Here is a 26,107-nt window from a genome sequence, read left to right as displayed (position 1 = left end):
CTTGCAAAGACACAATCTGCAAATAATGAGGATCAGCTGTACCTGCCACAGCCTCTCACCAATGTCAGCATTCAGTTGAAGGGCCACTTACAGCTGCCTTAAGGACTACAGTCTAGTTGGAATACCTGAACTGAGAGAACATTCAAAGCTGAATTGTAGAACCCAAGTAACTATGAGGTAATGAGAAGTAATGAAGAAAATACAGAGCTTTTAATATTCTCCAAAGTAGTTCTCTTGGGAGGCTATATGGGTTTATTCTAGTAGTGTCGCTGGCCATGGTTAACTTCCAGATTCCCCTCAGTGTTACTTGGACCCATACTAAAATCAACCACTTTAAAGTCAGACTCTTGCAAGTGCAGATGGATTTGGGGTAGGTTTCGAGAAGGGAGACCTAAGCTGGATGTCAAAGGTGGGAAGGAAGACCATTCTAGACATCTAGACAGCCGTGTGAAAATAATTACAACACGTGAAGTGTATTTTTCTAGATGAAACTGGTTTAGAGAGGTTTCCTTGTAACCACAGCCACTCACATCACATTTTTACTCAAGTTGGTACTGCACTATCCCTGTTTGCATGTTTTGACAACATCTAGGAGATGGGTCTAACCAGGGAGGAAGGGCGCGTTAGGTATCCAAAAGTAATGGGGACTTAGATCTGCTTATCAGAACGGAGCCAGGCATTCAGTGTGGGTGTGGCCAATGGTACGTTTTTTGAAATGGTAAGTAACAAGGCGATTTTAAGGGGTTCCACTCTTTCCTACTCTCAGACCTCACCAGGTAATTGCGGAGAAAAAGGGTAAAATCGGCTCTTCTAGTGTTTTCCTCTACTTGGCATAATCAACTTCTAAGACAAATTCTAAGAACTTCCCCTGCCCTGTTTTCCCCTTCCCATTAGCTTTGGTTCCCACTGACTTTGCATTTCCTGTTGCTAAAATCTGTTATTCCTGGCTTTAGTTGGTTGTTGGCCTGGGAAAAGGCACAAGAGTAGCCCAGCTGGAGCGTGACCTGGGTGCTGGACATTCCTCACACTAGGTTAGACTGAGTGTGTGGCCTCCTACAGGGAATTACTTTGGAGAACAACACTACCTTCGATATATTTGGAACTCTGGTATATTTGTTTAAAGACATTTTTTATATAACTTTTATTATCTTTGCCCCATTCTAGTGTGTGTGTGTGTGTGTGTGTTATTAGGGAGCATAAACAGATGCAGAGGCTTGTTTTATGTTTGTCGTGGGAGCCCCCCCCCCCTTAGTTTGTCTTAATAGTCTGTCTTCTGAAGCGCGCTGCTCTTTTTTACTTCTCTTCCTGGTACTGATGCTGTAGCTATTAACCAGTTATTGCCTCACAGAAGAGCCTCTTGCTCTCAGGCTGATATTTTGATAACTGGGGCAACCCTTGCTTATATACTCGTAACAATTAAAGAGCAATACAGACTGGAATGCAATTAAGTGCCATACGTAGCTCAAGGGCAGGGATCACCAGTCTTTCCACTGAAACGAAACCTGTGCGGCTGAGAAAAGTAATGACTGTTCTTGCTGGCGGAGCCCCTTGTCCCTCCCTCCCACACGTACACACACCTTTATCTCAGAGACACTTGGTTCTTTCCCCCGAACTTCTTTTGGCTCTTATGCTTTCCTCCCTGCGTCTGAAAAGCCCGGGGAGGGAGAATGGGGGAGGGGGGCGTGCCGCTCGCTTCCGTACTGGTTTCTGTCCCTAGCAGTCTGGGGGAGGTGCTGGATGAGCTGCCCCAGCCCAGCTGCAGCCAACCCAGGTCCCAGTCCCTGCCCTTTGCTCTCCCGCTTTTCACTAAGTCCCGAGGCCCTGGGGGGTGGGCGTGGGAGTAGCCCTAGCTGAGGCTCGGACGTCCGCCAGGGCGGCTCGGGGGGCCCCAGGCGGTAGCCACGTTCGGATTCTGGCTCGAAGCCAGGGGAGGGAGCTTGGGGTAAGGGGAGGGCCCTGAGGGAGGGGTCAGACTCCTTAGGAAAGAGTTAATGGGAGGAGGGGGAGGGGATAGGACGGAGAGACCGAAGGGAAGGCTCAGGTAGGAAAAGAACAGAGGAGGGAAGCCTGGTGGGGAGAAGGGAGCCTGTAGGACCAGGGGTCAGAGTTAGGGGGCTTCCCCCTGCTGCACCCGCATCCCAGGGCCGCCAACTTACATCCGCGGCGGCGACTTTCAGTTTCATTTCCACGGACCCTCCTGCCTGGGCCGCAGCCGCCGCCGCGATGCCCAGTAAGTTCAGCTGCCGGCAGCTCCGGGAGACGGGCCAGTGCTTCGAGAGTTTCCTGGTCGATCGGGGACTGGACATGGAGACAGATCGCGAGCGGCTGCGGACCGTTTATAACTGGGATTTCAAGATCAGGTACGGGCCGGCCCAGATTCGCGGGCCCAGCTCGCCGCCACGACCCCCGCCGCGGGGCCACCCTTCCCGCCCCGGGGCGCGGTGGGACGCAGCTCCCCCAGTGGCGCAAGCCGGTCCCGGGGCGGCGCAGACCTCCCCTCCCGCTCCGTGCCCACGCCCCGCCAGCGCCGCCCGGAGCCCGCCCGCTCTGCCCGGCCGGGCCCCTGCGCCCGGTCCCCGCGCAGAGCCTCCCGCGCAGCCCGCGCGCCCCCCCCACCGGCGGCCCGGGCCGGGGAGCGGGGTCCCGCGCTCACGCGCCGCTCGCGGGGGGAGGGCGGGGAGCGGGGGGGGCCGGTTGCGCTCGGCGTGGGGGGAGGGGAACTCGGGAGGGGGGCCCAGGCAACGCGGGACCGCGGGAGGGAGCTGCCTGCCGCTGGCGGCCGGCCCTGGCGCGGGCTCTGCGGGGACCCCCCGCCCCGCTGCCGGGGGGCTGCTGCAGGGAGGGGTCCGCTATCCCGGGGAGCTGAGGAGAGCCGGGGTCGGAGGGAGAATCTCGGGCAGCTCGGCAAAGAAGAAAAGGGCGCAAACTACGTGCGTACCAAACCTCCATTAGCACCTGTGGCTTCTCCATGGAGACCCAGGGCCAGCCTCCTGGAGGCCCTTCTCCCCCTGTGGCTGCGGGCTGTTTGGTCCCCTTTTCCGGCTAGCATCGAAGTGAAAATCAGACACTTCTCTCTGGCAAACCACAGAATTGTGCTTCAGAAGCACCTATCAGCAGGCTGCAGCCTTGGGCCGAAAACCACGACACGATTTAACAGGGATAAATGTGAAGACTTACACAAATAAATACGGGGTGGTGGGGATGTCGGCTTCCTGTCTTTGCTCCTGAAAAACGCTCTGGGTTTTAACAGACCAGAAGGCCGGTGTGGCCGCTGAAAGAGTCAAAGAAGTGGTAGACTGTGTTAATAGAAGTGTGGTTTCGGTTGGGGGAGGACGTAGTGACCAGATCATATCTGGATTTTTTTCCCCCCCCAGTAATGAGTGTCACATTCTAAGAGGAACATTAACAGGCTCGAGCAACATCTGAGAAAGGGGCAACGATTATGACCTGTTTATGCCCTCACCCTGTGCTGGGCACTGTGGGGAATCCAAAGATGAATAATACGCAAGCCCAGGGGAGCCAGAGGCTATAATAAGGCATGGCGTATGCATGCATAAAATATACTATCATAAATGGTCAAATAACGTGAGGAATATAACAGAGATAAGGAATATACTTCTCTCTGCCGAAGAGAATTAAGGAAAGAGCAGTTACAACTGAGACATTATCAGCCCTTCACATCCCTGAATTCACCTATGTTCACAAAATATAAGTACAGCGTGGTTCTGAACACAAGTCAACTACTTCTTTTGGCTCTGTTACAGAATGTATTCTTTGGATACTTGTTAGACTGGTGGAGAAGACTTTATTTAAGACTATTGTAGTAGGGGAAAGCAAGCTTTACTCCCAACACAGCAAAGACAGCTGGGAATTGATAGCCAACAGGAGAGAGATGGGTCAGTGGATGGGAAATTACTAAGAGGACAGACACATTAAGGGGTGGGGGGGCAAGGTTGAGGCCTAATCGAGAAGGGGGTTCAGAGGAGCCTGACTAAAGTTGGGTCAAGGAGAGAGTCTTTATCAGCTCTAAACCAAAGCTATGCAGTATGTTCCAGTCCCAGGGAAAAACAGGCTCTGTCAGACTGCATATACGGAAAACCAGATATAATGCACATCATGGGTGAATTTAAGGGGTTTCGAAAGTAATTTTTACTATATGCATTTGTTTTTATGCAAATACCCCCCTGTGATTATTAGGGAATTTTGTGTTTTCTTATGCAAATAGATGCCACTCCTCTGTAATTAGGGAATTCGATGGAGAAGGTGACATTGACCTTGGCCTTGGATTTGAAGGCTAAGGGTAGTGTTAATACTCGGGAGGAGGAAGAGAAAAAGCTTCTATGTTGATTGATATTCTGTCGTGAGACCCAGTCAGAAAAACCTAAGAGGGGGCACCTGGCTGGCTCAGTTGGTAGAGCATGCCACTCTTGATTTCAGGGTCATGAGTTCAAGCTTCATGTTGGATGTAGAGATTACTTAAAAAAAAAAAAAAAACAACCTTGAGAAATGTGTGCTTGAAAAGAGAGACATTGGAGAGAACAAGGTAGTAATCCTTGAATATTTTGAAGACTGTCATGGTGGAGAGGATTATACCTGTCACACTCCAGAAGGCAGAACTAGGTTCATTCAACATGCCCCCCCGCCCCCTCCCCGGGCCTGGTGGCTGGAGATTTCTGTTAGGATTAGAGAGAACTTTATTAACGCATCCTTTAAACCCAGGCTGGAATGCTGTGACATCAACCCTCGTCCTCCCAGTGGGAATTCACTGCTGCTTCCTCTGGGCCCTCGGCGCTCGTTCTCCATAGCCAGGTTATATAGCCCAATTGTGTTGTGCTGGAGCTCATATGTGGCCGGCTGCCCGACCGGACTGTCAGATCGTCTGAAGGTGGGGACAGGCGTTTGGTCACATTTGCACCTTTCGGCAGTCCCCGGGTAGGTCAGTCCCCGGGTAGGTCGTAGATGCTCTGTAAGTACTGGCAGGATGGAATTGAATTAGTAAGTCGAGTTGATGTAGAGTTGATCTCCGAAGAGAATGGGCTGCCCGAGAGCTATAGCAAGTCACCCCCTGGCAGGAATTCTAGGAAGATTTCCTATGCTGGGAGGGGCCAGCTAGGTTATTTCAGGATGTTGTGATGCTCGCTGCCAAGTTGGTCATTATTTAGCAAATAATGTTTAATGAGGCTCTGCGCCTGTCTGTGCCTGGGTTCCTGCCTCTCATCATAGTCTAGTGGGGGTGGGGGGCGGTGGCAGATGTGTGGACAAATGAAACAGTCCTGCATGGGCCGGGGATAGGGTTTAGATAGCTGGAGTTCAGATCTTGGCTGGGCCACTTACGAGTTTTGCATTGGATTTTGAACAACTATCTAAATGTTCCTGTTACTGTGCCTAAAAGAATGCCCTTCTCTGAGGGTTGGGTGAGGCCAAAATGAGCTATGGCCTAGGTCAAAGCCTTTATGTTGTGAAGCCTGTTGCGTGGGCTCTGGAAGTGGTAGCTGTCATTACTACAGTGATGGTTGGGGGGCTGTCGTATGGAGGAACGACGGGTGTCACGAGAAGTTTCATGACAGGAACTTGGGCAGGAGACTCATTCTTTTCTTCAACGAATCTTGGCCGAATGCTTCCTGTGAGCAAAGCAAAACCGCACGAGCTGCTGTAGATGCACAGAAGGGACCTGTCTAAGGAAGGAGGCGGCAGTGAAACATCATTATTTAATTACGGTTGTGATAAGTGCTAGGAACAAAAGGTCCAGGACGCGATTGGAGTGTGTAACTCGGAGCCCCGACCTGGTCTAGGAATCTGAGGTTTCTGGGAGAAAGTGATGTTGGAACAGAATCTGGAAAGATAAACGGGAGTTTACGGACATAAGGGGGAAGGGGACAGCATTCCAGACCCAGGGGGAGTAGCACCTTCACGAGCTTAGCATGAACTCCGTGACCGTCACGGGAAGGCCAGAGGGAGGCAGGGGCCCCATGGGGCAGAACCTTGCCCGCTGCCAAGAGGCCTTGTTTGTTTGCTTACTTTTAATCTTAACAGAAATAGGAAGGCACAGAAAGTTCATAGTAGGAGTTGAGGGATTCAGGGTTGTAGAAAGATGCTTCTGGCGTGGAGAATGGCTGGGTGGTTCGACCTCTGCTGGCAGTAAAGAATACATTTTTTTTTTAACACTTTTTTTTTTTTTTAAGATTTTATTTATTTGACAGAGAGAGACAGGCAGAGAGGGAACACAAGCAGGGGGAGTGGGAGAGGGAGAAGCAGGCTTCCCGCGGAGCAGAGAGCCCAATGTGGGGCTCGATCCCAGGACCCCGGGACCATGACCTGAGCCGAAGGCAGACGCTTAACGACTGAGCCACCCAGGTGCCCCAGTAAAGAATACATTTTACTTCGAGGCCTGGGATGCTCCGCTTTCACAGAACAATGTGTGTTCTTGAAACAGTAAGGAGTCTCACTCCCTGCCCTCTGATATTTTTTATTCTGTTCTACTTCAGTTTTATAAAAATCCTGGTCTTGACCCACTAATGAGAGTTGCAACTCACAGTTTGTAAAACACAGAACTAGATGTCCCTTTAAGATCCTTGCCAGATTTGATATTTTGTTACGAAATGCCATTCCTCTAGCTGCTTTTCCTGCACTGCATCTAAAAAGATTCATTATTGTTCACCATACAATAACAGGGGCGAAGGGCAGGGCATTACAGACTGAGGATGCCCACAGGGACGGGAAGTCTGGAGAGTGATCCAAGTAGTTGGGAATGGCCGAGGTACGGTTGAGGGTTGAGGAGGGATTGACGTGAGGACCTGTGCCTCAGTATCTTCTTCTCTAAAATGGGATAATAATAGTTGCTACCTGGTTGTGAGGATTAAATGAGATCATGCATGCAGGGACTTCAGGAGTGTCCAATAAATGTTGATGGTGTCTGTGTTAGCATTATCCTTGTTATGCAGAGGATCCAAGTATGCCATATTTAAAAGGTTGGACTCCATCTTATAGACCGTGGAGTCATGAATGGGGGCCATGACCCAATTTGTGTTTGGTAATAACTCCTGCTGGTTTAGGGGAAGAAACCCAAATGACTAACAAACAGAAGGAAAGATCCTCGTCAGTGATCAGGGAAATGCAGATTTAAGCAAGGTACCATTTTTGTTTGTTTGTTTATCAGATTGTCAAAAGTTGAAAAGATTGAAGATTTCTGGCATTAGGGTCTGGGAAAAGGGTATTCTCAAATTCTTGTCAGTGATAACGTTAAGTTTGTACAACCTGTTTAGAGGACAGTTTGGCAGAACTTTCCAAAGTTGTGAAGAGTCATTCTGTTTGACCCGGAAGTTCTGCTTTGAAGGCATTTGTCCCATGAATCTCCTACAAGAGTTTTTGTGCATGGATGGTTATTATAACATTTGAAATAGCCAAAAATTGTAGGTGCCTAACTGTCTATCGCTGGACAAGTAGTGAAACACAGCACCTGCATTCATACCGTGCTGTCCTTTAGAGCCATTGGAAAGAGCAAGGTGGCTTGGTAAAATGTCCGAGAAGGCTGTCCATGGTGGTGAAAGAAGTCTGTTGCAGGAGAGAGTGTGTTGCACACGGGAAAAATTTGTGTATTTAAAAAAGTCTTTGGGGCACTTGGGTGGCTTAGTCGGTGGAGTGTCTGACTCTTGATCTCAGGTCTTTTTTTTTTTTTTTTTTTTTTAAGATATTTATTTATTTGAGAGAGACAGCCAGAGAGTGCTGGGAGAGGGAGAAGCAGGCTCCTCCTCACTGAGCAAGGAGCCCGACACGGGGCTGAGCAGGGAGCCTGACGCAGGACTCAGGCACCCCTAGACTTTTTTTTTTTTTTAAGTAGGCTCCACAACGAATGCGGGGCTTGAACTCACAACCCTGAGATCAGCACCTGAGAAGAATCTAGATCTAGAAAAATTAGTTCCAAGTCTTCTTACCTGATATTCATTTTCTGCATGCTCTATGATTTTAATAAACTCCTTGGCAGTTTGGACTTCATTCTAATGGAGGAAGAGGGGAAATAGGAATTTTTTTTAAGTATAAGCAGTCAAGAAAAAGATATTGAAAAGACCATCTTAAAGAAATCTTAAGATTTGAAGAACAATTTATAGTTTGTCAAGTGCTCCCATGCACATTACCTTCTTTGATTCTCACCACTACCCTGTGAAGTAGATCTGTTATTAGCATCACCTTCACTTTGCAGATGAGAAAACAGAATCCTTGTAAGTGACTAGACCAAAATTATACAGCTCTTGAAAGATAAAGACAGGGTCTGAAAAAAGACCCCATGCTCTTTCCAATCTACCACAGTATGCCCAAATGTCTTGAAATTTTTTTAATTTTTTTTAAGATTTTATTTATTTATCAGAGAGCGAGAGAGAGCACACACAAGCAGGGGGAGCGGCAGAGGCAGAGGGAGAAGCAGGCTTCCCGCAGGGTAGGGAGCCCGATGTGGGGCTCGATCCCTGGACCCTGGGATCATGACCTGAGCCAAAGGCAGATGCTTAACCCACTGAGCCACCCAGGCGCCCCAAATGTCTTGAAATTTTTATGCCTTGAAAATATCTCTGGTTTAAGATGATATAAACAACGCCCTCACCAATATTAGCCATATATGTTAAACTCATATACTCCTCTATTTGCTACTTACGATGTTCAACCAACCACATTTTGCTTTACATGATGCAGGTACAATATTAACGTATCCTTTTCACTTTGGTTCATTTTTCATTCTCTCTTCCTTTCATCATTAAGTAGAACAGAATTAAAGGTAAAAGGTAAGATTTTTCTGCCTAGAGCAGCAGTCCCCAGATTCTTCTCAGGTGCTGATCTCAGGGTTGTGAGTTCAAGCCCTGCATTCGTTGTGGAGCCTACTTAAAAAAAAGTCTAGGGGTGCCTGAGTCCTGTGTCAGGCTCCCTGCTCAGCGGGGAGCCTGCTTCACCCTCTGCCTGCCGCTCTCCCAGCTGTGCGCTCTCTCTTTGCCAAATAAATAAATAAAATCTTTTTTAAAAAAAAGTCTTTATATAAAAAAGTACATATAGAAAAATACACCTCAAACAGTTAAACTGGTAGTTGGGAGTGAGGGCCCTTAATGTTCTGTGTTAGTAAGTTTTTTGATCCTTTGGGTGTCCACCCCATCATTTATCTCTTTATGCACCCATATGTACATCATATGATCCCTCTGGGATCATTATAATATATCCTTGTTATTGTGGGTCCCTCCTCATCAGTATCCCACCTCCATTTCCACTTTCTGCCCCATGCTCAGAAAACTCATGATAACAACCAGGGTGTTCTTTGGGTTGTTTTACTTAAAAAGGATCATGCTGGGGCACCTGGGTGGCTCAGTCGCTAAGTGTCTGCCGAGGCTCAGGTCATGATCCCAGAGTCCTGGGATGGATTGAGCCCCAAGTCAGGCTCCCTGCTCCGTGGGGAGCTTGCTTCTCCCTCTCCCTCTGCCTGCCGGTCCCCCTGCTTAATGCTCTGTCTCTCTCTCTCTCAAATAAATAAATAAAATCTTAAAAAATAAATAAATAAAAATAAAAAGGATCATGCTATCTGCATTTTCCATATCCTGCTTTTCTTACTCAGCAGTACATCACAGAAATCATTCCTGATCATCTGGTAGACCTCTAATACATCGTTGGGATTTTTTTCCCCAACATTTTATTATGACAAACTTCAAACATAAAGAAAAGTTGAAATGATTGTACAGCAAACCCCCATATACCCTCACCTAGATTTCTTAATTAGTATTTTGCACACCTGTCCATCGATCCGTCTTAGTATTTTCGATGCATTTCTGTGAGTAAGTTACCGACTTCAGTGCACCTCTCCCCAAACACTTCAGCATGATTATTATTAACTGTAAGAGTTCCAAATTTAAGTAAAACTTATAGACCGTGAAATGGACACATTTTAACTGTACCACTCTATCAGTTTTAACAAATCCATACATCCTGTGTAGTCCCTATCAAGACATAGAACATGACATCACCCCCAAAATTTCCCTCATCTTTCCTGGTTGGTCTTCACCCTTAACCACCCAGAGGAGACCACTGCTCTGATTTTTTTTTTTTTTTTTGAGATTGTGCTTGTCTGGAACTTCATTTAATGGAATCAGAGGTATGCACTCTTGGGGTTTTTTGGGTTTTTTTTTTAAAGATTTTATTTATTTATTTGAGAAGGGGGGCAAAGATAGAGAGAGAATTCCCAGCAGACTTCCCACTGAGCCCACCATTGGATCTCACAACCCTGAGATCGTGATCTGAGCTGAAACCAAGGGTCGGGCACTTAACCGACTTCGCCACCCAGGCGCCCCAGGTATGCACTCTTGTGAAAGCCACCTTTCACTCAACATAATGTTTTGTTTGTTTTAAGTAAACTCTACCACAAACGTGGGGTGAGAACTCATGACCCCAAGGTAGAGAGTCCGCCTGCTCAATCAACTGAGCTAGCCTGGTTGAGATTCATCCATGTTGTGTTCATCAGCAGCTTCTTTTTATCACTGAGTTATTATACTTCATCTGAATACAAATCACAGTTTGTTTATCTGTTCTTCTGTTCATGAACATTGCTCTGGGTTTAGGGCCATGTTGAATAAAATCTCTGTGAACATTCTTGCACATTTCACTTGGGGATATACCTGGGAGGAGAGTTGCTGGGTCACAGGGTAAATATGTGTTTATTTTTATTTTTAAATCTTAGGCAAGTTGCTTGACTTCTTTCTTGGTGGTTGGCAGCTGGACTCATCCTCTGTTGTGACCTTGTCTAGGATGAGGCTGCTCAGCCCTCCCTGGTTCCTGCCGGTTTCCTGAGCCCATTTCTCAACTTACTGATAAATAGCTCTTATCACTTAAGTCAGCCTTAATTTATTCTTTTTGCTTATAACTAATAATTCCGAATGTACATAGTCATCTAAAAGTAGTGTGACCGGGTCATGGTCTTCATTTTACTTCCTTTCCACTATCTGCCTCCCTTTATATATATATATAATATTTATTTATATATATAGTTATTATATGTATATTCATATATTATTATATGTGTGTCCAAGTTTGGACAGTATGTGTAAAGGATTATGTAAATTATATATTTATTATATTTATAATGGTATGTAATACTATTATATAATTATATATATGTCCAAGTTTGGACCATGTATATAACTTGACATGTAACACCCCAGGCCCCTGCCCAGCAGAGTGCTCTATGCCAGCCAGTGGTTGAGTGGGGGTTTTTTGGGGTTTTTTTGGTTTTTTTTAAAGATTTTATTTATTTATTTGACAGAGAGTGAGACAGCGAGAGAGGGAACACAAGCAGGGGGAGTGGGAGAGGGAGAAGCAGGCTTCCCGCAGAGCAGGGAGCCCGATACGGGGCTCGATCCCAGGACCCTGGGATCATGACCCAAGCCGAAGGCAGGAGTTTAACGACTGAGCCACCCAGGCGCCCCTGGTTGAGTGTTTGCAATGTCATCTGTTTAGTCTATAAAAGCATAGTCTGGGGGCGCCTGGGTGGCTCAGTCGGTTAAGCGTCTGCCTTCGGCTCAGGTCATGATCCCAGGGTCCTGGGATTGAGCCCCGCATCGGGCTTCCTGCTCCGTGGGAAGCCTGCTTCTCCCTCTCCCACTCTCCCTGCTTGTGTTCCCTCTCTCGCTGTGTCTTTCTCTGTCAAATAAATAAATAAAAATATTAAAAAAATAAATAAATAAAAGCATAGTCTGAAATTATTTAATAATCCTTTCACTCATTCTCCCAGCAAGTATTTATTGGATAAATACCAGTGCTAGGTCTGTACTAGGTGTTATGGTTGCATTATTTAATGAATTTTTATTGCACCCGTGATGTTCTTTTCATTAAAAATCAGAACATTGGGACATATGTTTAGTTTGACATGAAACGGCGCCTTTTTCCAAAGGGATTGTACCAGTTTATACTCTGACAATGCAGGAGTGTTCTGGTGTGTCCCGTGTCCTTGGCAACATTTGGTGTTGTCAGGCTTTTAAATTTTAGCCATCTGGGTAGGTGTGATGTGTTCTTTTTCACCCCTGCCTAGCATTCCATGGTATAGGCATTGGCGATTTATTCAGCCATCTCCCTGTTGATGGGCATTTTTTTTGTTTCCAGTTTTCGGCCACTGTGAATAAATCTGCAGTAAGCATCCTCACTTTACATTACATTAATTACTTTACATTAGTTTTACATTCTAAATATTATTGGATCAGATCCTTAGGCACTGTTCTTTCTATGGGATACCTTCCCAGGAATGTGATTCCTGAGTTAAAGGATACCTATATTTCAGATGTTCGGAGATGTTGCCAGATTGTTTCCCGAAAGGTTGTCGTACTTCACCTTTCTACCAGCAATGTTCAAGAGCCCACTTCTGCACATATGCCCAAGAGTAATACATGCTCTATTTTCCACTTTTGTCGGTCTAATGGAAGTAAAATGGTGTCTCAGAGTGACTGTAATTTGCATTTCTCTACCTTTGGAACATCTTTTCATCTGGTCATCTGGATGTGTTCATCTTTTTTCCTAGATATCTAGGTGCCTAGATGTAGAATACAAGAATTGGGAGGTTTTGGGCGCCTGGGTGGCTCAGTTGGTTAAGCGACTGCCTTCGGCTCAGGTCATGATCCTGGAGTCCCTGGATCGAGTCCCGCATCAGGCTCCCTGCTCGGCACGGAGTCTGCTTCTCCCTCTGACCCTCCTCTCTCTCATTCTCTCTGTCTCAAATAAATAAATAAAATCTTTAAAAAAAAAAAAAAAAAAAGAATTGGGAGGGTTTTTTTCCACAAATATGTAGTCAGTTTCTGACGGAAAAAATTTTTTTTTGTTATGGCTGTTGCCTTAGACCAGGGGTAGGGGAATTTGAGGAGTGGTAATAGGCATGGGGAGTAATTTGAGAAATACTTAGATGGTAGTACCCAAGGCGGAAGTGAAGTTGCAAAACTTGCAAAGTTGAGTTCCTCTTGCCCTTGGGGCCCATGCGGAAGTTTCCAAAAATAGATTTCACATTCAAATTTTGATTTGGGCTTCTCTCTCTCTGTCTCTCTTTTTAAGATTCATTTATTTGAGAGAGAGCGTGTGTGTTTGAGTGGGGAGAGGGGGCTCAGGGGAAGCAGACTCCCCACTGAGCGGGGAGCCTGACATACGGGGCTCCATCTCCGGAGCAGGAGGTCATGACCTGAGCCGAAACCAAGAGTCGGACGGCCAGCCAGCTGAGCCACCCAGGCGCCCTGATTTGGGCTTCTCTTAAAAGCCAAAAGATCTGGCCATCTTGGGCCTCCATTCCCTGCCGGGCACAGCTGTCTGGAGATGAGTAGCAAGGAGTACCTCCCCCCCCCCAACCCGAGACAGGGCATGCGCTCTCAGGTTTGCTCAGGCCCCTCAGAGCCCCGTTTGCTCCCCAGCAGTAAGCTGAGAGCCGGCTGCATCTCAAAGCACCTCCACTGTTGTTTCCTTAAGTGGAGTTATGAGGGACGTGAGTCCTTCTTCCACTGATGGCTCAGAAATGGGACCGTGCAGGTGCCGGAGAGGGCTCAGGTATGGAAGATGCCCGTGGAGCCTGGCTTCTCTTGCCATTTGAGTTTGTGCTCCATCTGTGGAACTTATCAAGGGGCCCTGGTGAATGCCAGTGACGCTTCCTGATTTCTGTCCCTTTGCGACTGGACCTCTCGGCGGCAGCATTTGAGCCTGATACCTGATGTGGAGACTTCCTGCTGATTGTCCTCCCTCTCTTAGGAAGTTTTCTCCTCCTCCCTGGGTTGTCGAGGTCACGACTCTTCTCAGAGGACTCACACTGCCTGGGGAGATCCCACACACCTCTATGGTTGTAACTACCACCGAGGACTCCTGAGTGTTAGGCCAGACTCAGGCCTGATTTTGGCCTGAGTTCTCAGTTTCCGACTCCTGGAGCCAGCTGCCTCTGGACCACAGGAATCTCGAACTGAACATGTCCAAATCCAAACGTTATGGTCGGCCCTCCAACCTCCTCCTTCTCCTCCTCCTGTCTTTACCTCCTATCTCAGGAATGGTCCCAGAAGCCAAGCCACGGATTTGAGCACTGTCTGGACGCCTCCCTCTTCCCCCGCTTCCATTCCCCCCTCCTGTCAATCACCAGATTCTGCTGATTTTACATTCTAAATATTATCAGATCTGGCCCTTCTTCTGTCCTCACCACCACCTCATTCAGGCCCTTGTCATCTTTTAATTAGACTGTTGCAATGGCCTTTTTCTAACTGGTGTCCCTGCCTACAGTCTTGCCTCCAGCAAATCCATCCTCCAATCCTGATGCCAGAGTGATCTGAAATGCACATAAGATCTTGCCACTCCCCTGCTTAAAACCCACCACCCGCGGGGGTTCTGTAACCACAGTGTAGCCTCTGCCGTGGGCTGAAAGTAAGTTGTTGCTACCCCTACTACCACTGCTACTCTTAGTACTACTATTACTACTAATATGAATACTAATAATAGTAGGTAACATTTACTGAGCATTTTCTGTTATGTTCTCGAAATGACTTATCATCTCTTTGAAACAAATCAGAGCTGATTCACAAGTTTTCCGAGTAGTATCAGTCTCATTTGCTCGGGGTGAGAAGGGAGAGGGGCAGAGTGACAGGCAGGGGGCACCAGGGAATGGTGCGGACCATAAATGATCTCGTTACACGCTAGTGAGTGACCCTGCTGCTTTAGCCTTCCAAGTTAAATAGGGATTACCATGGTTCTTACGAACGAATTTGCTTGCGTTCCCTAGAACGCACCGAGGGAGGGTGGTCAGTTGTCCAGATCTTGGGTGTGTCACATGTGGGGATGCCCCCCAGCTCCTGGTTGTCAGGAAAGGAGGGCAAGGGTCAAGTCTAGGCTTCCGGGCCTGGCATGCCAACCTATGTGACCTGGTCCCTGCCCACCTCTGCTGCCTCCCACCACGCCCACCCCGCCCTTTTCACCGTAGCGCCCCCCGGCTGTGTGTAATACTAATCCTAGCACACCTTACGGAGATCTCCTTATGTGCCAGGCACTGGGCTAGATGGACACCGCAGCGCCCGTCCCTCATGTAACCCTCATAGCAACCCCACCAGGTAATTTGTCCTTATCCCTGTTCCATATGGGAGGAAAGTGAGACTCCCAAGAAGTGACGTAGCCCGAGGTGACCCGGCCAGGGGCCAAGTGGGAGGTCCCCTGACCTCCTGCACCTGTTCTTGCATAGCCCTCCACCTTGGCTCACACTTGGCGCTCCGAGCTCTCGTGCGCGGTTGACACCCATTCATTCTTCAGGACTCGGTTCAGACCGCTGTCCCCGGGAAGCCTTCGTGGCCAGCCTGGCTCCGTGCTCCTCCTTGGCTGCGCCCCCGGCAGCAACACCGGAATCCATGTGTTCAGTCTATGCTGGGTTCCTCGAGGCAGGCCTGGGTCTCCTGCCTCATTGAACCACCCCCCCCAGGGCCTAGCGCAGGGTCTGGCACATAACAGGTCTCTGTAAGTGTTGAGTTGACTAAACTGAATTCCAGGCACTAAACCTTGAGGTTATTGTCCTTCTGACCAGTTTTCCCTGTCTTCACCTTCTCTAGGCACAAAACCAAGCTATTTGATCTCTGGAGAAGGATCCTTTCCCTTCCTGCTTGGGTTCCACCTGCACCCTTTGACTTCAGGTGGAAACTGCTGTCTGATCAGCCACCTTGTCCACACACCCTGGACATCTGTGCTCTCTCTGACCCCTCTCTCCCTCCTCACCGTCAGGCAGGACCCCAGGTCCACCCCTCTGAATCAGCTCACTCGGCTTCCCCTTAGCCCTAGCTCTTTCCGCTGGGTTGTTGCTATCTTTTTTTTTTTCTGCCCCCGCCCCCCCCAAATCTTCATTTCTTTGTCTCTCTTCCCTTAGTCCTCCAAATCACCAGCCCAATACTGGGCTTTCCTCCTCAGAAATGCACACTCTACAACCTGCTGTTTTAAAACAATCATATTTTGTCTTGGGAAGTCCTCTTGAATTCCCTGAAAACATAAAAAATTCCTATGACCCCGGCCTGAGTCTCTGTCCCTGGGTCCTGTCCTGTTCCGCAGCAGGGCTGGTGTGTCCCACACAGAGCGACCCGCAGACAGCGTCCCCTTCTGCCCCCACCCCCACCCCCACCCCCCCGGCAGCCCTGCCTTCCCTCACTTCCCAGTCTCCTCTGCTTCCGGCAGCTTTGGGACCCCTGCCCCTGGCTTCTCCTCCATGCTGTATGGAATGAAGATTGCAAATCTGGCCTACGTCACCAAGACTCGGGTCAGGTTCTTCAGACTCGACCGCTGGGCCAACGTGTGGTTCCCAGAAAAGAGGAGAGTGAAGCTGGGGTCAGACATCAGCAAACACCACAAGTCACTGCTAGCCAAGATCTTCTACGACAGGTGTGTGGGTGTGGGTGTTGCGGGGGGAAGCTGTCTGGCTGAGGGAAGAGTGGGTGGCCTCAGTTTGGGGTAAGGCCCCCTCCTTCAAGGAGTGGGGGAAGGGTAGGGAAAGAGCTAGTCGGGTCTGGGGAGAGGCGGTGGGGTTCCTGAGCTCAGCGGGCACTTCGCCAGCCTCCCCTTTTCTAGGTCCCTCCTGTCCCAGCCCCGCCTTGACTCCCGCTCTCCCCAGGGCTGAGTATCTTCACGGGAAACATGGGGTGGACGTGGAAGTCCAGGGGCCCCATGAAGCCCGAGATGGGCAGCTCCTTATCCGCCTGGATTTGAACCGCAAGGAGGTGCTGACCCTGAGGCTTCGGAACGGAGGAACCCAGCCTGTCACCCTCACTCACCTCTTCCCACTCTGCCGGACCCCCCAGTTTGCCTTCTACAATGGAGACCAGGAGCTGCCCTGCCCACTGGGCCCCGGTGAGTGGATTTCCGCAGGAAAGAGCCTTTGGTGGACAGGGGCTTGCCCTGGGAAGAGTTGGTGCCTCTGGAAACACGCTCTTGCTGTCCCTCTGTTGCGGGAGGCGCTCCTACCCTGAGCTGCGGCTGCTGGGGGAGCATCCTTCCCCTGTCCCCTCTCACTCCGCTGTCCCCCTCAGGCGAGTGCTACGAGCTCCATGTCCATTGCAAGACCAGCTTTGTGGGCTACTTCCCGGCCACGGTGCTCTGGGAGCTGCTGGGCCCAGGGGAGCCGGGTTCAGAAGGAGCTGGTACTTTCTACATCGCCCGATTCTTGGCCGCCGTTGCCCACAGTCCCCTGGCTGCACAGCTGAAGCCCACGACTCCCTTCAAGCGGACCCGGATCACTGGAAACCCTGTAGTGACCAGCCGGATAGAGGAAGGAGAGAGACCTGATCGGTAACTCCTTTTCCCTCCAACCCAGTCCGGGCTGGGGTGCCCTCCGTGACAGTGGGGGCCCGTGGGAAGAGCCGAGAGCCCTAGCCGGCGCCCCTTTCCCAAGTGAGTTTGTAACTCCTCCGGGCCTCGGAGACCTTTTCTGTTGGGGAAGAAAGTTGCAGGTGACTCTGAAAAAATGCTAAGCATTTTCGATCGTATGATAGATAGTTAGGCAGCCTGTGGTAGACCTCTCTCTCTCTCCTTTTTACAGATTTCTGGAGATAATTCACATACCATACAATTCACCCATGTAAAGGTTCTCAGGGCAACTATCCCCATGATCCGTTTTGGAACACTTCATCACCCACAAAGGAACCCATGCCCTTTAGCTGCCACCCCATTTGCTCCCCATTCCTCCCAGCCCTGAGCAACCATGCATCTGCCTTCTGTGTCTATAGATTGCCTATTATGGACATTTGACATGAGTGGAATCCTATTTGTTTAGACCTCTTTTTTTGACATGGCTAGAGGTTTACAGAATACTGAGCTAGAAAAGCAAACTGTAGGCAATTGAGCTCTTTTTGTTAAAACTATATGCATGTAATACAAATTGGCAAAGTCTAGAAGTTTACCTACCAAAAAATTAAATGTTGGTTATCCCTGGATGATGAGAATGTTACTTATTTACTCATTTATTAGCTATTTTCTGATTACTTACACCCATACTATTTACATATACGTGTCTTACATATGTGGGGTTTTTCTTTTTTAAGATTTTATTTATTTATTTGACAGAGACAGAAAGCACAAGCAGGGGGAGCGGCAGGCAGAGGGAGAGGGAGAAGCAGGCTCCCCACTGAGCAGAGAGCCCAATGCGGGGCTCGATCCCAGGACCCTGGGATCATGACCTGAGCCAAAGGCAGACACTTAACTGACTGAGCCACCCATGCGCCCCCATATGTGTTTTTTGAAAGTTTCCAAGTATGGTGCTTTCCAAAAATGAGACCGGTCCAGCCTTGGGATGAGCAGCTTCATCGGGTAGTGAGTTCTGCCTCCTTGGGCAAAAGCTGCTGACCCCCTTCAGCAATAGTTTTCTAGAAGGGCTTCTTGCATCTTCCGGGGAGGGGCCTTCTCCACCTCTCTGAAGGGGAGAGAGCTCTGAATTTGTGGTCACTTTGCTTCCCCCACTCTTGCAGCGCTAAGGGCTATGACCTGGAGCTGAGTCTGGCGCTGGGCACGTACTACCCACCCGCTCGCCTCCGGCAGCTGCTCCCCATCCTTCTTCAGGGGACAAGTATCTTCACTGCCCCAAAGGAGATTGCAGAGATCAAGTAAGAGCCACCCTTCTGCGCCCCTCATGCTGCTTTCTGTGTCTCTTCGCACTGCCCCATAGTCTGTCCTCAGCCTCCTGTGCTCCGTTCCTTCATTCCTGTACTGAGCAGGCACTGTTCAAGGTGAATCATTCACATGACGGCCTTGCCCATGGCAGTGGGGGAAAATGAGCATCTATCTCATGGTTTCATGTAGTGCTGAGGGCTACGAAGAACGCAGGTAAAGCTGCATTTTCAGATAAGGGGATGGGGTGTGCTATCTTGCGGAGGGCAGTTAGTGCTGGCCTCTTTGAGAAGGTGATATTTGAGCAGAGAATGACATTTGAATGAGGCGAGGGCGTACGTCACAGGAGCATCTTGGCGGGAGAATGTTCCAGGCCCTAGGATCCATGGTGCGGATGCCAAGTCAGGTCTGAGGTGGGGGCAGCGGTGTCGGAAGGAAGGAGTGGAGAGCCGGGGCTCCGTGCTCTGAGGCCTCTGAGCCCCACCCACTTCTCTGCCCTTCTAGTTTTCTCTGATTCTTGGTGCTTCCAGGGCCCCAGAGCTGTGGGTGGGAGAGGGTGGCTGCTCCCGGGCAGTGGGGTTGCCTGACCCGTCCTGTTCTCCCGTCCACCCACCCGTCACGCCAGGGCCCAGCTGGAGACAGGCCTGCAATGGAGGAACTACGAGGTGAAGCTCCGGCTCCTGCTGCACCTGGAGGAGCTGCAGATGGAGCATGACATCCGCCATTATGACCTGGAGTCGGTGCCCATGACCTGGGACCCCGCAGACCAGAACCCCAGGCTGCTCACACTGGAGGTCAGGGCTCGGATCTGGTGCAGGGAGGGTGGGCTCACATCACCCAGCCAGTAGGCTGAGGGGAACACGTTCCTGCCCCCAGAGGGCTCAGCAAGGAGCAGAGTAGGCCTCCTCTGCCCCTAATGGGTGTCGGAGCAGGGCCATGGGGAGGGAGGGCCTGGGTTTTAGTCCACACAGGGCTACTGCTAACTATGCGGCCTTGGGCAAGTCCCGTGCTCTCTCTGGGCCTTAGTTCCCTTATCTGAAAAGTACAGAGCTGGGCTAGATAATTCTTAGATCCCTTTCCAGCTCTCAGATGTTGAGTGTCGTACGCATAAGCCCCGAGTAACACATGAGCATAGAGTCCTGCACTCGGGCGCCGAGGAGGACACCAGCTAAGAGAGGCAGGGGCTGGGGATGAGCAGGGAAAGATCCCTGCAGTAGCTGAGCTTCGAGCAAGATTTCAAGGGCAGAGTAGGATCCAAGTTGGCCAAGAGGGCAAACGGATGGGCTGGGAATCTGGCTTTCAAGTCCTGAAATTGTTCAGGGAGCGTTCCCAGGACTGCTGGGCTCAGCATCTCTGTGCAGTTGGGGCAGACTTGTCTCTTTGCTCATCCCCCGACTTCTGCCCTGGCAGGTGGAAGAGGAAAGCAGCAAAGCTCCCTGGGTCTTGGGGTAGAAGGACAGCGCCTCAGTCCTTGTCCCTCAGAGGAAGTCTGGAGAGCCGGGCGGTTGGGCCCTCCAGTACCCATCCCTGGGATAGAAGCTTGCTTGTGTCCACACCCCACAGGTTCCCGGGGTGACCGAGAGCCGCCCCTCAGTGCTACGGGGTGACCACCTGTTCGCACTTTTGTCCTCTGAGACCCATCAGGAGGACCCTGTCACCTACAAGGGCTTTGTACATAAGGTGGAATTGGACCGTGTCAAGCTGAGCTTTTCCACGAGGTGGGTGTTGGGGGAACAATGAGCTGCCAGTAGGGTGTATAGATATTTCTTAGGCCAGAGCAGCAGATGTGTTTCTCCCTGAGATGAGGGGTACCCCGGGGACAGAGCTTTTCTTCAGGGGGAACCCCGAGATGCCTCAGTAGCAGCTTCTGCTGGTGGGACTGGAAATCAGGGTAGATGCAGAGAGTCCTGGCCCCTGACTGGAGCTCTTTCCCCCTCTCCTTTCCCAAAGCCTCCTGAGCCGCTTTGTGGATGGGCTGACCTTCAAGGTGAACTTTACCTTCAACCGCCAGCCCCTGCGGGTGCAGCACCGCGCCCTGGAGCTCACGGGGCGCTGGCCACTGTGGCCCATGCTCTTTCCCGTGGCCTCCCGTGGGGTCCCGTTGCTGCCCTCAGATGTGAAGCTCAAGTGAGACCGGGCAGGGGTGCTCTGGGGCTACTTGGAGTGGGGGGCACTGGGGATGGAGTCGGGAAGGCCTTTGTGACACCAGGTGACATCCTGTTTCGGGCCCCTCTGCCAGGCTATATGACCGCAGTCTGGAGTCGAACCCTGAGCAGCTGCAGGCCATGAAGTACATTGTCATGGGTACCACCCGTCCAGCTCCCTACATCATCTTTGGGCCTCCGGGCACTGGCAAGACTGTCACCCTAGTGGAAGCCATCAAGCAGGTGGGGCCTGAGCATAGACCCGGGCCTACGCTGAGTCCCCCAGGGGCCAAGCAGCTCCCAGATTCTGGGTGCCTCCAGCTCCCTGATCAGCCCCGGCTGGCCTCAAGAGTCCGTGTGGCTGCTGAGCATTGTTGGGCAGGGTGGGTCCTGCACGACTCGGGAGTCACCAGTCATGTTTCGGCCATCATAGACTCGAATGTTTACTACACCAAGTTTCCAGCAGTAAAGTGCGTACTTGGACTGGGGGGGCGGGGGGTGGTCAGAACTTGCCTTTTGTGTCACTGCCTCCCTCAGGTCTGGGACACAAATGCCACCCCGTGCCAACATGAGTCACAACCAAGTCTCTCCCCTACCCCTCCCTCTGGAGCCAAAGAAGCTGCTTCCCACACTGTGCCTATCCCCACACCAGGTGGTGAAACACTTGCCCAAAGCCCACATCCTGGCCTGCGCTCCGTCCAACTCAGGGGCTGACCTCCTCTGTCAGCGGCTCCGGGTCCACCTGCCCAGCTCCATCTACCGCCTCCTGGCCCCCAGCAGGGACATTCGCATGGTGCCCGAGGACATCAAGGTACCTGGAGAAGTGTGCAGGGCTGAGGGATGGCAGGTGCTGGGAGGTTCAGGGTAGATGCTGGGGCCAGGAAATGAGGTTACCTGGATTCTGATACTTGCTGCAGGAGCTTGGGTGGGTCGGGACCCCTCTCTGGCCTTCCATTTCCATGCGTGGGCGGTGAAGAAAATTGCCTGGGAGACCCAGAGTGAGGGTGAGGATGGGTGGAGCTGGCTGATCCCCCCCCCTCTCTCCACACTCCACAGCCCTGCTGCAACTGGGATGCAAAGAAGGGGGATTACGTGTTTCCCGCCAAGAAGAAGCTGCAGGAATATCGTGTCTTGATTACCACCCTCATCACGGCCAGCAGGTGGGAAGTGTGTGCGTGTGCGTGTATGTGTGTGTCCATCATGTGTGTAAGTAAGGAGGTAGTGGGCTGGGGAAGAACAATGCCTGGCCAGTGGGGTGAGGGGCCAGCCAGGGTGGGCATTCACGTTTGGTGGTCAGGTGCCCGGATATGACCCCTGCTCGGCCTGACGCTCCCCAGGTTGGTCTCAGCTCAGTTTCCCATCGATCACTTCACACACATCTTCATCGACGAGGCCGGCCACTCCATGGAGCCCGAGAGTCTGGTGGCCATAGCAGGTGAGGGGTTCGGGGTGGGCTGCGTGTGTACCGCCCTGCATGGGGTTGGGGGAGGTCCCGCTGCTTAACTTTCTCCCCACGGCACCCCGCCTCTCAGGGCTGATGGAAGTCAAGGAAACAGACAATCCAGGAGGGCAGCTGGTGCTGGCAGGAGACCCTAGGCAGCTGGGGCCCGTGCTGCGCTCCCCGCTGACCCAGAAGCATGGGCTGGGGTACTCACTGCTGGAGCGGCTGCTGACCTACAACGCCCTATACAAGAAGGGCTCCAATGGCTATAACCCCCAGTTCATAACCAAGCTGCTGCGCAACTACAGGTAGCCCCGCCCCCTCACCGTGCCTTCACCCGCCCCGCGCAGCCCCCCGCCCGCGGCTCCATCCTGCGGTCTTGCTGCTCGAGGTTACGGGATCTCCACTCCGGCCCCATCACTGCTGCTCATGGGCTCTGGCCTTGCAAGTGGCTTCACTTTAGAGCGGTTTGCTTAGCTGTGTGTTGCGGGATCGTCTGGTCTCCCGGCAGTCCTCCGAGGAGAAATCAGCAAAATTGGGACAAGGCGGTCTTTCATAAACCTAATCGTTACTCAAATTAAAGAGCTGTATATCTGCTTTAGTCAAGGAGTTCATGTACCTAAAATGCTCAGATGAATTCCTAAGTTCGGAGTTCCTCGGATTAAGTCCCACTTACGAGTTCAGTCGGCCTTAGCTGTTGTGTTATTAGTTCTGCTTTTAGAGTTAACACGTTATTTCGTCAAATAATGGCAATAGTAGGTGATCAGTGTTTTTGTACTGTCCTTCCTTGGCAAAATTGAAACCTGAGGATGGGTTCCCCCTTTCTTGTGTTTTCCTTTTAAATTTGGCCCATGAAATCCACGGACCAGATGCTCTCAGGAACCCCATTGGGTTCTGCCTCGTGCAGTTGAGTGCCTAGCGGCGCAACACAGCTCAACAGGTCTGCTGTCCAGGGGGTGGGCAACAGGAGGATGATGTGTGTGGACCCAGAGCAGGTAGAGCAGGGGGAACCCCGAGGGTGGGGCAGAAATAATCTTCCTCCTCCACCTCCCAGGTCCCACCCCACCATCCTGGATATCCCTAACCGACTCTATTATGAAGGGGAGCTGCAGGCCTGTGCCGACATTGTGGACCGAGAGCGTTTCTGCCGCTGGGAGGGTCTGCCTCGACAGGTGAGGCTGAACAGGGCAGGGGCTCAGGCTGCCACCCCTGTACCCCAGCTTCCCTCCTACTAGGTAGGAGGCGGCTCTGAGTGGAAGTCACAGGCTTTGTCACCTTGGCCTGAGATCCCACATTCCCTGCATGGGTGTGGGGGTGGGAGGGAAGGGAGATGGGAGGTCTGGCTGAAGGTTTCCCCTGACCCCCATCCAGGGCTTTCCCATCATCTTTCATGGCGTAATGGGCAAGGATGAGCGTGAGGGCAATAGCCCATCATTCTTCAACCCGGAAGAGGCTGCCACAGTGACTTCCTACCTGAAGCTGCTTCTGGCCCCCTCCTCCAAGAAGGGCAAAGCCCGCCTGAGCCCCCGAAGCGTGGGTGTCATCTCTCCATATCGGAAGCAGGTCAGGCCCTCAGTTCCCATCGAGGGTGGGACACCCCCCGCTCCAGATGGCACCTCCTTCGTAGCCAGACCACTAGGTGGAGGTTCCAGGAGCTCAGGCCTCTGCTGGCCCCATATCTCAGAAGAGCTCAGAGGTCAGCTGTCCCTGCCTCTTTGCCCCCCAGCTCCCTGGCCACCTGCCTGGCTCCCTTTTGCACTGGGGTAATGGAATGAGAGAAAGGCACCTGTCCCCATCTTCCAGGTGGAAAAAATCCGTCATTGCATCACCAAACTTGACAAGGAGCTTCGGGGACTGGACGACATCAAAGACTTGAAGGTGACACTCACCACTGTTGCACACTCCCCTCCACTCCCAGAGACCTCCCCAGGCACCCCACGCTCACTGGCTCACGGCCTGAGACACAGCGGGGCCCTCCCCAGCCCTCTCCCTCCTGCAGATCCCGGCTGGGTGGCTTGTCCTTCCGGGCCGGGACCAAGAAGCACCCCACCAGATTCTTGATTCTTACCCACCAGGCCGGTTTGAGGCCTCTGCCCTGAGGATGAAGTCCGAACTCCCAGCCTGCCTGACCCGTCATGTGATAGTGTCCCTGCTCACCCTTCCCACCCTCTGAGTCAGTCAGTGCTTGGACTCTCAGGTGGTGCTTCTCACCACTGCCTGCAGATAAGGATCACCTGGAAAGCTTTTAGCGCGCCCGCTGCCAGAGCCCCACCCGGCGGCTACCTGGGGCCAGAACCAGGGCATCGCTAGTCTTGTAGGGCTCCTCAGGTGATCTAGCGTGCAGCCGGGGTTTGCTCTCCGATTGAAAGGCCTCCAGTTTGTCTTTAACAAGTACTTAGTGATTGTCTTTCTGCAAGTTTGAAAACCACGGCTCTGAGTTACCAAGTCCTTGCAACCATGTTTTCTTGGCTGAGAACCCTTTCTAGCCCGCACCTTGCCGCCTTACCGGGATTCCCCGCTTCAGGTGTCAGCTTCCAGGGCAATCTTCCCATTCTCTTTCCTGCCCACTCCCTCCACTGCGACGAATGCCCGGGGACTTCCCTGCATCAGCCTTGGAGCTCCAGCTCCCCGAGGCAGGGCGCACCCCTCTGCTTCCCCTGTGAGCCCCACGCTGCAGGCCCTGTCTCTCACCCTCCAGGTGGGCTCCGTGGAAGAGTTCCAAGGCCAAGAGCGCAGCGTCATCCTCATTTCCACCGTCCGGAGCAGCCAGAGCTTTGTGCAGCTGGATCTGGACTTTAACCTGGGTTTCCTTAAGAACCCCAAGGTTCGAGGGCTGGTGGCTGGTTGGAGGAATTCTTCCTTCCTTAAGGTCCTTCCCTCCCATGACCCTAGCACTCCTTCCTTCCAGAGGTTCAACGTGGCTGTGACCCGGGCCAAGGCTTTGCTCATCGTGGTGGGCAACCCGCTTCTCCTGGGCCATGACCCTGACTGGAAAGTGTGAGCATTCCCACCCCCATAATCCCTCTGGGTAGCCACAACCTCCAGCCTGGGGCAGGTGCAGCTAGATTAAGCACCTCCTTGTGGCTCAGTTAATCCGCAGGTCTGTTCAGTGGGTTCGTAGGTTCGTCCTCACAATACCCCCGTTTAAGTTACCTGGCAGAGGATAAGCAACTGGCCCGGAGGCACAGGCCGGTGTAGCAGGACCAAGGCCTAGCCCCCAGCCTCTAACAGCGCTCTTCGGCCAGGCTTGCGCAGCTCTATGTGTGTGACTGTCCCTGTACCCCACAGATTCCTGGAGTTCTGTAAAGAAAACGGGGGGTACACCGGGTGCCCCTTCCCTGCCAAACTGGACCTGCAGCAGGGACAGAACTTGCTCCAAGGCCTGAGCAAGCTCAGGCCCTCTACCTCAGGTACGGCTGGGCCAGGTAGGGGACAGCACTAGGGGAGGAGGTAAGGAAGACAGGCTCACCTCTTTTCTTTCTAGGGCCCCAAAGTCACGACTACCTCCCCCAGGAGCGGGAGGGAGAAGATGGCCTGTCCCTGCAAGTAGAGCCAGAGTGGAGGAATGAGCTCTGAAGACACAGCAGACCGCTTTTTCACACCAGCCAAGCCTTAACCGCCCACCCGACCCTGAATCAGAACCCAGCCTGAACCAGAGCCCAGCTGAGCTGCCCCTCTGCGGGACAGGAAGGCTGGGAAGGGAGTTTACAACCCAAGCCATTCCAGCCCCTCCCCTGCTGGGGAGAATGACACATCAAGCTGCTAACAATTGGGGGTAGGGGGAGGAAGAAAAACTGAAAACAAAATCTTGTTCTATGCAAAAGCCTCCTTGTCTCCTCAGCCTGGCCCCCTCTGGCCTTGTGGCCTTCCTGAGCTCCCAGGCCGACCCCAGATGGGAGGGTGGGACTGTCACACCCTGCCCAGG

General features: G+C 51.7%; 1 protein-coding gene across 2 annotated transcripts; it reads left to right on the top strand.

Annotated features, from left to right (window-relative positions):
- The first annotated feature begins 2,022 nt into the window (after positions 1-2,022).
- Positions 2,023-25,998, top strand: MOV10 (Mov10 RISC complex RNA helicase). Of its 2 annotated transcripts, XM_035017747.1 has the most exons (21): positions 2,023-2,041; positions 2,178-2,360; positions 16,177-16,380; positions 16,610-16,845; positions 17,025-17,283; positions 18,459-18,593; positions 19,223-19,391; positions 20,161-20,315; positions 20,548-20,724; positions 20,837-20,984; positions 21,394-21,552; positions 21,798-21,901; positions 22,079-22,176; positions 22,274-22,490; positions 23,237-23,354; positions 23,554-23,745; positions 23,986-24,060; positions 24,881-25,006; positions 25,091-25,179; positions 25,471-25,592; positions 25,667-25,758. In XM_035017747.1, the coding sequence occupies exons 2-21, from the start codon at positions 2,224-2,226 to the stop codon at positions 25,756-25,758; spliced, it is 3,012 nt and encodes a 1,003-aa protein (XP_034873638.1). In that variant the 5' UTR covers positions 2,023-2,041; positions 2,178-2,223. The 2 variants fall into 2 exon arrangements, with proteins under 2 accessions (XP_034873638.1, XP_034873637.1); XM_035017746.1 differs by lacking the exon at positions 2,023-2,041 and having other exon boundaries at positions 25,667-25,998.
- The last annotated feature ends 109 nt before the right edge of the window (positions 25,999-26,107 follow it).

Source organism: Mirounga leonina, unplaced genomic scaffold, assembly GCF_011800145.1.
Source record: "Mirounga leonina isolate KUSES-001 unplaced genomic scaffold, KU_Mleo_1.0 Mir_173, whole genome shotgun sequence".
NCBI classification, from domain to species: domain Eukaryota; kingdom Metazoa; phylum Chordata; class Mammalia; order Carnivora; family Phocidae; genus Mirounga; species Mirounga leonina.
Note: the sequence above shows the minus strand (reverse complement) of the source record. Positions and strands in the feature narration are given on the sequence as shown.